The sequence below is a fragment of the Dendropsophus ebraccatus genome, chromosome 6, assembly GCF_027789765.1.
Source record: "Dendropsophus ebraccatus isolate aDenEbr1 chromosome 6, aDenEbr1.pat, whole genome shotgun sequence".
Classification (NCBI taxonomy): Eukaryota; Metazoa; Chordata; class Amphibia; order Anura; family Hylidae; genus Dendropsophus; species Dendropsophus ebraccatus.
Genome location: NC_091459.1, coordinates 24161675 through 24174368, shown reverse-complemented (window position 1 = coordinate 24174368; position 12694 = coordinate 24161675). Strand labels below are relative to the sequence as shown.

The 12694-nt window shown below is 47.7% G+C and overlaps 1 protein-coding gene across 1 annotated transcript; it reads left to right on the top strand.

The window, feature by feature from the left end:
* Positions 1-4060: 4060 nt before the first annotated feature.
* TENT5A (terminal nucleotidyltransferase 5A) lies at positions 4061-12338 on the top strand. The gene is made up of 2 exons (XM_069974694.1): positions 4061-4917; positions 7791-12338. Exons 1-2 carry the CDS (start codon positions 4504-4506, stop codon positions 8568-8570), a joined length of 1194 nt encoding a protein of 397 aa, XP_069830795.1. The 5' UTR covers positions 4061-4503; the 3' UTR covers positions 8571-12338.
* The last annotated feature ends 356 nt before the right edge of the window (positions 12339-12694 follow it).

Sequence of the window (12694 nt, the reverse complement as noted above, 5' to 3'; positions counted from 1 at the left end):
TGCAACATTTTGCTGAGGTTACTTTTTCCCCAGGCTTACAATATTTTAAAATGGGCAGGGTTAAGTGGGGGGGTATGTGGTATCCCATGACATGGCAGCTACACTATAATGTATGCCAGAAATTTTCCAGTGCCTGCATCTCTTGAATGGAAACTATCAGCAGGTAAGAAGTATCTTACCTGCTGATATGTCACTATAGCGCACGGGGGCGCTGAGGATGACGGTAAGATGATGGCACAATTTCTTTGCTATTTGGAGTTTAATTCTTATGCCAATAAGTGGTTTTGTAGCACTGGGGTTAGGACTACGACCCTCAGTGCATCGCTCTTCCTCCTTGCTTCAGGCAGATTGCCTCTTATTCCCCACCTGTGTCAGCCCGACACAGGGGCTGGATCGCTAATGTACCTGTGCAATGTTCAGCATGTAGAAAATGTTCCAGTGGCATTCCTAATGATGAAGAGGGTGGGGAGGAGGGATGGAGGGGTGGTGCAAAGTTAGGGCACAGATAATCCCGTTTGGCACGAGGCTGCAAGTTTAAAAGTTGTTTTTTAAGACAATAACTGCATCACCTGCCGAACGGACCCCAGGACAGATCTTGGATTAAAAGCAGCTATCCGAAGGTATCTGAAGTGGTTTGGGGGGGTCATATTGTGGGTACAGAGTCACTTTAAGATTTTCACATGGATAGAACAGTGCCAGCGCAGGGAAGCTGGTGCTGCAGTTGTCTTTTGAACTGCGGCCCAGTTCCCGATACGACACCGTTCTATTCCCAGGCACCGGCCTGGGGGATGCACTGGAGGTGGGCCGGCCCTCCCTCAGTGGGAGTAAACCCCGCCCTCTATGATGTGGCTTCATTAATTCTAATGAAGCCGCGTCATAGAGGGCCTGGGTTTCCTTCCACTGGGGGAGGGCCGGCCCACCTCCAGTGCATCCCCCAGGCCGGTGCCTGGGATTAGAATGACGCCGTACGGGGGAACTGGGTCGTGATTCAAAAAAGGACCGCAGCACCAGCTTCCCCGCGCTGGCACTGTTCTATCCATGTAAACATCTTAAAGCATGGTACATTTGCTTTAACAAAATAAACTTTGGAGTACTTTTCTCTATAAATTTCTGGAGGGTACTAATATTATCGGCAGAGGCATCATTCATCCAGGGGTTTATTCTAATGGCCAGATTTGAGTTTTTTTTCTGGATCAACACTGCAGGGTCACAGGCTGAACCGCATAGACGTCTGATTTTTTTTTTCAGCCTTACTATGTATGGTACTTTATTGACTCTATAAAAAATAATTCTTAATTTGGAGGCTGTTCAGCTTAACACATTTTATTAGGGTGTACAGCTAGGGTGTAACTTTATTGGTGATGTGCATCAGCACCTCTGCCCTCAGAAATCCTGGAGAGAAAAAAGCCAGAACAATGACCTCTGCACATCTCCAGCTACTAAGTCTAGTAGGTTTTGTGCATCTAAGGGTTCTTTTAGATGGACAGAATCGTGCTTGATACTATGGCCTAGTCATTTGATAAACACCCTGTGTAATGGGGCCTTAAAGTGGTATTAAAGTGTTTTAAAAAAAAATAAAATACTGTTGGAACCAATGAAGAGTAGAATAAAAACTTATACTTACCTATCCCCAGTCCCACTCCTCCTGTTCTTCTCTGTCTGGTCTCCCGATCTTCTTTCTAGTGCTTGATGGAAATCACTGGCTGATATGAGACACCGCTGCCGCCAGTGATTTGCTGAGTAGTCACGTCCTGTTATCTCACTGCAGTGTGGCCCCATCCCCTGGCTGGAGAGAGGGCCCAGTTGCTGTGAAGCCCCAGCTTGGTGACACTGTCCACCAATGAAATAAAGTGATTTTAGGGTATGTTCATACTAAATTAATACACAAGGAAATTTCAAGCAAAGTCCGCGCAGCTTGAATTTTCGTCTGTCCCAGCTGCGAGTATGTAGTGACAGGGACCTGCCAGACTCGCTGCGAGATTTACGCTGCGAGTCTGTACGTGTGGACAGACCCTTAAAGAGACTCTGTCAGTAGGTTTATGGTGTCCTATCTCAGGGTAGCATAAATTAGTGACAGAGAAGCTGAATAGAATGATGTATCACTTACATTGTTCTGTGCAGCTGATCCAGAGATCTCCTCCTGAATAACATGGACAATAAGTAGTCCTCTCCATTATGTGCATGAGCCCAGTAGTCCTGGATATTCATGAGAAGCAGAGATCTCCACCCACCAGCTTCTGATTAGTAGTTATCTATCCATGCTGTGTATAGGCAGTCACCTGTCAATCAGCAGCTGGAGGGCGAGGGGAGGGGTGAGGCAAGAATCTTATTCTCCTGCATATTAGGAGAACGGCTGAACAGAATGATGTAAGTAATACACCAATCTAACAGCATTTCTGTCACTAGTTTATGCTGACCTCATTTAAGATGGAATAAATCTAGTGACAGATTCCCATTAAATTCTAACACTAATAACAATTTACACACAATTCCCCCCTAAGGGATGACAGGGGAGGGAGTACTACAGCAGATCAGGAGCTTGGGAACGTCTCTCTGACACCCTTCACTAGAGAATTTTTTTAGCTTCTGGAAGCATGAATGATTATATGAAGGGTGTCACATTTCAAGACTGACCATCTTATACAGGGATAGGAAATCTTCGGCCCTCCAGCTGTTGCAAAACTACAACTCCCATCAGGCCTAGACAGCCGAAGGCCAAAGGTTCCTTATTCATGATCTAATGTGTAAGGGTGACGAATTCTCCCGGATAAATTCTGCCGCTTGAATGCGCTCACGGCCGCGCGCCTTTCCGCCGGCTCCATAGACACTATTCTATGGCCCGGCTGATTCCGATAATGCAGAATCCGCCCGTGCATAGAATGGTGGCTATGGCAGGGGCGGAGAGGCGCGCGGCCGTGAGCGCATTCTAGCGACGAAATTTGGCGGAATTTATCCGGGAGAATTCTGTAGTCTGAATCAGCCCTTAGGCAGGGATGGGGAACCTTCGGCCCTCCAGCTGTTGCAAAACTACAATTCCCACCATGCCTGGGCAGCCGAAGCTAAAGCTTCGGCTGCCCAGGCATGGTGGGAATTGTAGTTTTGCAACAGCTGGAGGGCCAAATGTTCCCCATCCTTGGTGTAAGGGGTCGTCCTGGATGATGGGTGCACATCCTGAACATGGGTCTTGTTCTTCTAAGACTTATAACCAAGACAATGAATTATTATACACTGCACAATATATAATATACTATATATATATATATATATATATATATATATATATATTATACAATATATTAGCCTTTGGCGCAAATTCACAATGACCGTGATGTGCCAAATTCACAAGAAATTCAGAATATATATATAGGGTATGTTTTATTTTACTATGTTATTCAGGTTTTATCGGTGTTATCCTGACTGACGAAGGGTTAACGAGAAATGTATCTATCTTGTCATGTAGAATACCGATATATAGGCATATAGCCCAGTGCGTACACACGTCACCTGAGGATCCCAGTATATAGTGCAGCCTCCGGTGACGGTCGCCCATGGTCATCGCTGTCACCTGTCCCCGACCCTGTGGCGTGGGGCTCCCTGTGTTTGTACAATGGGAGGTAAAGCTAAATAAATGCAGCCAGGGCTCTGCCCATCTCCTCCTCAGTCTCTGCCATAGATCAATAGTAGTAAAGAGCTGGGATCTCCACACAAAGTGACAGGAGCCGCTCATTCATCCTGCAGGAATCTCCTCATACTCCCCCTCCTCCCACTCTGCCGGCCGCTGGGCGGCGCTGTTGTCCCGCGGCTGGACCCCAGGTTTTCCTTTACGGCTCCTATGACTCGTAGAGTGGCGAATGCTCCTCCAGAATGGATTATGTGTGTGAGAGAGATAAGCGGAGACGCCCCTCATATAACGGGGGGTCGTACTGCGCGCCGGTATAGAGCGCCCCTCAGCCAGCTGTCAGGGCACTCCGCGTCCCTCATTCAGGGAGATCCTGGCCACGCCCCCCTCTCCCCGCTGCTGACGTCAGAGGAATGCATGTGCGTCATCGCGCTCTGATTGGCCGCCGTCTTGTGTCTGTCAGGGCCGCTAATAATAGAGCGCACGGTTGGGGGGGGCGCGCTCTGTCACCACGGTCCATTGGCCCCTGAGGTCCCCGAGGGGCCCCCGCCAGCCCCGTGTAATTACCCTCATAGACTTCCGTCATTATAAGCGTCTTCTGCCCGGGTCAGTGACAGAGCGGTGACGGGCGCCGGAGCGCAGTGTACAGAGAGAGCGGGGAGCGCTGCCCGGACACATCGCTATGCTAATGAGGGGGCGTGTCTGGGAGGACCAGTGAGTGCAGGCGCCGCCACAGCGATACCTCATATATAAACTAGTGAGGGGGAGAGCGCAGCAGATCAGACCCGTGTGCACACCGAGCGGCAGCACCAGCAGCAGACAGTCCCTGCGGTATCCGCTCACCACCGGCCCCGTGTCTAGCATCGCGCCGGTAGCATCTCACCATGGCAGACGACGAGGGTGGCATCAGCCCGGGCTGCGACAGCACCAACTGCAACGTCCTCAGCTGGGAGCAAGTGCAGCGCCTGGACGCCATCCTGACCGAGACCATCCCCATCCACGGACGCGGAAACTTCCCCACGCTGGAGATGAAGCCGCGGCAGATCGTCAAGGTGGTGCGGTGCCGCCTGGAGGAGAAGCGCATCAATGTGCGGGACGTGCGGCTCAACGGCTCGGCGGCCAGTCACATCCTGCACGAGGACAGCGGCCTGGGCTACAAGGACCTGGACCTCATCTTCTGCCTGGACCTCAGCGGGGAAGCCGAGTTCCAGACGGTCAAGGATGTGGTGCTGGACTGCCTGCTCGACTTCTTACCCGAAGGGGTTAACAAGGAGAAGATCACCCCGCTCACCCTCAAGGTAAATGAGGGCTACACTAGGTGCCCCCCTGACAGTACTGTACACGCTTAGTGCCCCCCTGATAGTACTGTACACGCTTAGTGCCCCCCTGATAGTACTGTACACGCTTAGTGCCCCCCTGACAGTACTGTACACGCTTAGTGCCCCCCTGATAGTACTGTACACGCTTAGTGCCCCCCTGACAGTACTGTACACGCTTAGTGCCCCCCTGATAGTACTGTACACGCTTAGTGCCCCCCTGACAGTACTGTACACGCTTAGTGCCCCCCTGACAGTACTGTACAGGCTTAGTGCCCCCCTGATAGTACTGCACCCATGGAGGGGCCCCCCTGATAGTACTGCACCCATGGAGGGGCCCCCCTGACAGTACTGTACACGCTTAGTGCCCCCCTGATAGTACTGCACCCATGGAGGGGCCCCCCTGATAGTACTGTACAGGCTTAGTGCCCCCCTGATAGTACTGTACAGGCTTAGTGCCCCCCTGATAGTACTGTACACGCTTAGTGCCCCCCTGATAGTACTGTACACGCTTAGTGCCCCCCTGATAGTACTGCACCCATGGAGGGGCCCCCCTACTAGTACTGTACACACGGAGTGCCCCCTAATAGTACTGTACATGTGGAGTGCCCCCCTAATAGTACTGTACATAGAGGGGCCCCTTAATAGTACTGTACACGCAGAGTGCCCCCCTGATAGTACTGCACCCATGGAGGGGCCCCCCTACTAGTACTGCACTCATGGAGGGGCCCCCCTGATAGTACTGTACACGCAGAGTGCCCCCCTAATAGTGCTGCACATAGGGGTGCCCCCCTAATAGTACTGCACCCATGGAGGGGCCCCCCTGATAGTACTGCACCCATGGAGGGCCCCCCCTGATAGTACTGCACCCATGGAGGGGCCCCCTACTAGTACTGCACCCATGGAGGGGAACCTCTACTAATACTGCACCCATGGAGGAGCCCCCCTAATAGTACTGCACCCATGGAGGGGCCCCCCTGATAGTACTGTACACGCAGAGTGCCCCCCTAATAGTGCTGCACATAGAGGTGCCCCCTAATAGTACTGCACCCATGGAGGGGGCCCCCCTGATAGTACTGTACACGCAGAGTGCTTCCCTAATAGTGCTGCACATAGGGGTGCCCCCCTGATAGTACTGCACCCATTGAAATGCCCCCCTACTAGTACTGCACCCATGGAGGGGTCCCCCCTACTAGTACTGCACCCAGGAGTGCCCCCCCCCCACTAGTACTGCACATAGAGGGATCCTATAATAGTACTGCACCCATAGAGGGGCCCCCTACTATTACTTCACACATGGAGGGGCCCCCTAATATTACTGCACCCAGGAGTGCCCCCCCCCCTACTAGTACTGCACCGACAGAGCGCCCCCTACTAGCACTGCACCGACAGAGCGCCCCCTACTAGTACTGCACCCACAGAGCGCCCCCTACTTGTACTTCACCCACGGAGGGGCCCCCTACTAGTACTGTACCAACAGAGGGTCACCCTACTAGTACTGCACACATGGAGGGGCACACTACTAGTACTGCACATAGAGGGATCCTATAATAGTACTGCACCCATAGAGGGGCCCCCTACTATTACTGCACACATGGAGGGGCCCCCTAATATTACTGCACCCAGGAGTGCCCCCCCCCCCCCCCCTACTAGTACTGTACACATGGAGGGGCACCCTGGGTGCTTATACCTCCTACATGGTGTACAGGTAAAGGGGCACCCTGGTTGGGTATACCTCCTAGTTAGTGTCCTGGTAGAGAGGCACCCTGGCTGCTTATACCGACATGGCATGCTATGCTCCTCACTATACAGGCAGAGAAGCACCCTGTGGATGCGAATAGTATGTGTGCAGTACTACCAGTAGCTGCTGTAAGTGTTGTGTGTTGTGATGGTGTGTCCCTCTGTAGCTGTAGCGTGTGAGTTGTACTACACATAGAAGTTATGCTAGAAGTAAGACACCCTATGGTTGCTTATACATATATGTTCTATAGTAGCAGTAGAGGGGACACCCTGTGAGTTCATACGGCTCCTCATTCTAGTACTGTTTGCATAATATAGTAGTAGAGGGACGCCCTATGGGTGCTTATCATTTGTGTTTAGTACTACAAGTAAGAACTGTGCTAGTTGGGGGAATGACCTAAGAGTGCTCATAGCCCTTCATTGTGGTACAGCTTGCAGAGAGAGACACCCCATGGGTGATATAACTGCACACACATCATACTTGTAGAGAGACACCCCATGTTTGCTATAGCCGCACTCACTATACTGGCAGTGAGACACTCCATGGGTGCTATAGATGCACTCATTTACCATAGTGGCAGTGAGACACCCCATGGGTGCTATAGCTGCACTCACTATACTGGCAGTGAGACACCCCATGGGTGTTGTAGGTGCACTCATTTACCATACTGGCAGTGAGACACCCCATGGGTGTTGTAGGTGCACTCATTTACCATACTGGCAGTGAGACACCCCATGGGTGCTATAGGTGCACTCATTTACCATACTGGCAGTGAGACACCCCATGGGTGCTATAGCTGCACTCACTATACTGGCAGTGAGACACCCCCTGGGTGCTATAGCTGCGCACACACACACTATACTCGTATAGGAGAAGGCTCAGCAGTCTTCACCAGTCGTCCTGACTCACAAACGTCTCTTGTTCTTGGCTCCCTGTCAGATCTGTCCTTCTATGCTCCGATGCTCCTCCATCACTGTAACTCTTATCGCCGCCCCCTTTTCCCTGGTTCTTTCTGTTTTTGGCAGCTGGGTCTACAGACCAAGGGGGTTGTCCACTTGTCACCGAGTCTGAGATTGACTGACTTGTTCTCTTTTGTTTGTTTTTCCCATTCCAGGAAGCGTATGTGCAGAAAATGGTGAAAGTCTGCAACGACTCGGACCGCTGGAGCCTGATCTCGCTCTCCAATAACCACGGCAAAAACGTGGAGCTGAAGTTTGTGGATTCCCTGAGGAGGCAGTTCGAGTTCAGCGTCGATTCCTTTCAGATTAAACTGGATTCTCTCTTGCTTTTTTACGAGTGCTCCGAGAACCCAATGACTGAAACTTTCCATCCGACCATTATTGGGGAGAGTGTGTATGGGGATTTTCAGGAAGCCTTTGATCACCTTTGTCACAAGATCATTGCCACCAGAAACCCTGAGGAGATCCGTGGTGGTGGCCTTCTCAAGTACTGCAACCTTTTGGTAAGGGGCTTCAGGGCAGCGTCAGAGTCCGAGATGAAGTCCCTGCAGAGGTACATGTGCTCTAGATTTTTCATTGACTTTTCCGACATTGGAGAACAGCAACGAAAGCTGGAGTCCTACCTGCAGAACCACTTTGTGGGCTTAGAAGACCGCAAGTATGACTATCTCATGACTCTACATGGTGTGGTGAACGAAAGCACAGTATGTCTCATGGGACACGAGCGAAGGCAGACTCTGAGCCTTATCACCATGCTCGCCATCCGAGTACTGGCCGAACAGAACATTATTCCCAATGTAGCCAACGTAACGTGCTATTACCAGCCAGCCCCCTACGTAGCAGATGCCAACTTCAGCAATTACTATATTGCCCAGGTGCAGCCTGTCTTCACATGCCAGCAGCATACCTACTCCACTTGGTTACCCTGTAATTAAGACTGCCCGAGGAGGAGGAGGATGCTCCATATCCATACTAAGCAGGGGCATACCCAGTTATGTAATAAGGTGTGAGTTTGACGATGATGATCTGCTCTAGGTTCATATCTTTGTGAAGCTTGTGGTTCGTGTAGAATTATGAAGAGCATGATCAGGATGATGAGCTCCGAAAAAAAAAATTGGGTTCAGCCCCCAGAGCACAAAGCAACCTGTCATTTAAAGCTAGTGTGGCCTCCTGTAGTATGGGAAAGGAGGCCTGCTTAATGTAAGTACAGGTCGGCAGTCCTGCTCACTTTACATTTGATAGAAGAGGTTGGTTAAAAAAAAAAAGGGAGTAAATGCTCATAAGGCGTCCTTCTGAATTTCAATATCTATAGCAAGGTGTGAAGGAAGAAGCATCGGATAGCTAGACTGAGCATTGGGTGATCTCGGGTCACGTAGAATGTATAACCTGCCTGCTCGCGTAAACAAAAAATTGCTTTCTCGGACATGGTGAACTGCAGTTTCTTGCAACTTGAAAGATAAAGGCGTATTCTTTCCAGATATCTGCATGAATCACATTGTACGAATGTGAGAGTGCTTAGAGAGATAGTAGCAAACGTAACGCTTGAGGACCAAAGATTTCTTAAAAGACATATAAATATATATATATACCCAAAAGAGGAAGGGGGAGAGAAGTTCTGTGTGTACCTGTGTTTTTACTGTATCAAAGTGCCTGTTTCCTTCAGAAAATTTACCAACGTTGTGAGTAAACCGCACATTATTTTTTTCATTTATCAGGGATTTAAAGCGAAAACAGTTTAAAAAAATTATATATAAATATATATATTAAAAAAAATCTGAATCCTGGACTTGTGATGAACAGTGCAGTCAGTACATGCCACATTTTTTTTTTCCTTGGCAGACACTTGTCTAAGGTTTTATTATTTGTGACCTCACAGAGACCTATAGATCTATAGATACATGTAGCACTTAGAGAATTTTGGAGTCACGTTAGAAAAGCCTTCCAATGACCTGGAAATTCTGTGAAATTTCTTTGCCATGAACATTCCCCTTTAAGAAAAAAACTGAAGCCTGGAGAGGAGTCCATAGATGATCAGTCAGTTGAATATTCTAGAATCGAAATGAATGGCGATCCGATAATTTCTAGTCAGCTCCATCTGGAACACATGTATTGCTGCGTAGTAGGACCACTAGGGGTATTTAATGTGAAAACTAGCTGAATTGCACAGCTCTCGTAGCTCCGTCTCTATCATTACCTTCAGTTTAGCTGTTTCTGAGTTTACAATGTTAGTACTGTAACCTTACTCGTAGCTTTTCCACGTAATACTTAAGACCCTGTATCTAGCGTTAACCCCTCAGAAGCCAGGGTTCGATGTGTTACTTAGCATGTGTATAGCAGCAATACAACCTTCATCTCAGCAGGGTATGGCAGAGAGCAGATGGCAGTGACAAGTAACGTATGATATCTCTCGGCGGTGGCGTACGACAGCCCCTTGTTTACTCCCATAGCTTTGATTTATCTTCTGGGCCTGCGATTGCTCTTACAGTCTGCTGCCTCCGTCTGATGTGCACAGACATGACTGAAAGATTCAATATCTGGATTAATTTATTGTTTTCCCAGCTCTTGGTGCTCACCAGTAGTAGAAACTATGCAGACGTACTTCTGCCAGGCCTTTTGTTCTGCAGATATAGGGGTCTTCACTGTGCAAGGAAGGCGATTAGGACGCCATGGTAGTGACAGATTTAGTTGCCTTTTTTTTGCTGAATTGAGGTGAAGTGAATTTTATTCTTTTGTTTTAGTAATAGGCATGAGATATCAGAAACTAGTGTCAATTGCATGTCTGATATCATATAACCATAGTGCCAAATATAAGACCCTTACTCCTAGTAGAAGTCTGTTGACAGCTCAGCAGCAACCTGTACAGATCGCTATTGACAGTGTGCAGAAAACTCCTATTTAAGCCTTTGAGCTGGAGTGCCGTCACGTCTGGCAGTTTAGGGGTTAAGTTTGACTCAGGCCCCCAAGGCTTCTTTTGAGTCTGTTTGCCGGGATTGAAATCCTGTCATTGTTCAGCGTTCTGAAATTTGCTAGATCGAATATCTGTCTTTTTTTTTTTTTTTTCTTTTTTTTTTCTTCTTCTTCTTCCCCTTTTCCCTCTTCTCCCCCCCCTTCGTATCCAGTCTTTTAAAGGCTCTTTTTAGCAGGAATCTGATTTGTTTACTGTAGCACCATTCCTGTGAATTTAGCAGGATCTGTTAAAGCTATTGCACTGCCACTCTTGTTTACACGGAAATTTCTGGCCTTTTTTTTTTTTTTCTGTGACTGCTCCCGTCTGTTTGGTCAACGGAGAAGACCTCCTTGATTAATAGGGAAGAGAGAGAAGGGGGGGCTCCATTCCCAGGACTCCCGCTCCTGCAGACAGTAAATCAGAATTGAGATGTGCTTGTCTAAATCAAACAGTATCCATAGATAGATAGATTCACATGTCGGAAAGGGGATGGCTGGGGAAATAGGATCAGCTGGTGACGGGGTATGGCTATTCTTCCCACAACTATTTGCATTGCACAAATAGCTCATCTCTCAGTGTAAGGTGTGGGAGTACATATAGTTCTAGCACAAGCACCACTATTGGATAAGTCCTTGTAGAAAACCCCACTTCTACACTTGTATCTCCTTGACATTTCACTTTGTTCGGACATTTTTTAAATTTTTGAAAATTTTTTTTTTTACACTTGGCCGCAGCTGGTCTCCTCCTTTCCAGCAGCCAGCACACAGATGTACTTGTTCTAGACATAGTTTAGTTAGGATTCAATGCACATTTTTTATTCATCACGGTTACCAAAATCCCATATTTTCTGCTGAATTCTGTACAGCCATTTCTTGTAGCAATCAGTGGAAATGACTCGTCTGTCATCCAATATGTCGGAACGGAGAATTTTTTTTGCAGGAGAGACAAAGCCCTCTTTGAATTCCACGACTCCTTTAAACACCAGCCATTGGACTAAGTTTGTACGGCGGACGGATTTATTGCTAATCTACAGTCGAGATAAAACCTTCTAATACAAATGTGATGAAACATCAGAACTCTTTTTCAAGCCAAACCATTGTATTTTGTTGCACAAAAAAATGCACGGGTGTTGTGTCTAAAAGGGGAGGTAGGGGGAGGAGGGGGGAGGGTAGTGTTAACTTTGTACTTTTCTTAACATTATTTAGCTTTCCACACTGATGCTTTTACTTTCCGTACGATATTTTATTCAGAGTTTTAAGATGATTCATGTAAAATTTGCTTTGTACATGACTTGTATTCTGTCGCTTATTATTTTTTTTTTTGGTTGATGACTTTTGCCAATTAAAAAAAAAAAAAAGAAAAAATTAAAAAAATTACAACGGAGAGAAAATCAAAAACATTTTAAAAACAAAAAACTAAAAATTCTTGAAATATTTCATTGTAGACTTTAACGTCTTTAGAGATAATTCTGCCAAAGCAGAAATATATTTTACATATCTATAACAAATGTGTGGTTTTTCTTTGCAAACTGGGGGAATTTTCAGCGTCAAGTCATTGGAGATGTAATATGAGGTTGCATGCGAGCTACGAAGCTGCAGAGTAGAGAAAGGTGATAATAGGAAGTAGCTCGGCTCATTGTGCTCTCAACCTTTTCTCTATAGAATACGAATAGAGATGAGCGAACCTGGAGCATGCTGGAGTCCATTTGAACCCGATCGTTCGGCATTTGATTAGCTGTGGCTGCTGAAGTTGGATAAAGCCCTAAGGATATGTGGAAATCATGGATATAGTCATTGGCGGTATCCATGTTTTCCAGACAACCTTACAGCTTTATCCAAGTTCAGCAGCCACCGCTAATCAAATGCCGATCGTTCGGATCGACTCGAACCCGGTTCGCTCATCTCTAAATATGAACCCTGCCTCTTCACAGCTGCAGTATCTCTGCTCCTCTGGAATACATTGACCATAAGCTAAGGGCCAGACAGGAGAGCGGACGGGACACAGGGGCTGCTGGCATTCAGATATAAGAGAAAGGATTGTGAATCTTGTTTACAGCGTCCAATATTTGGATTTGTTTTGTAAATAAAGAAGTTATTTTTTTCTATTTATCTG

Coding starts and splice junctions, on each gene's coding strand:
- TENT5A (XM_069974694.1), top strand. CDS start 4,504: ATGGCAGACGACGAGGGTGGCATCAGCCCGGGCTGCGACAGCACCAAC. Junction 4,918..7,790: donor TCACCCCGCTCACCCTCAAG/GTAAATGAGGGC, acceptor TTCCCATTCCAG/GAAGCGTATGTGCAGAAAAT.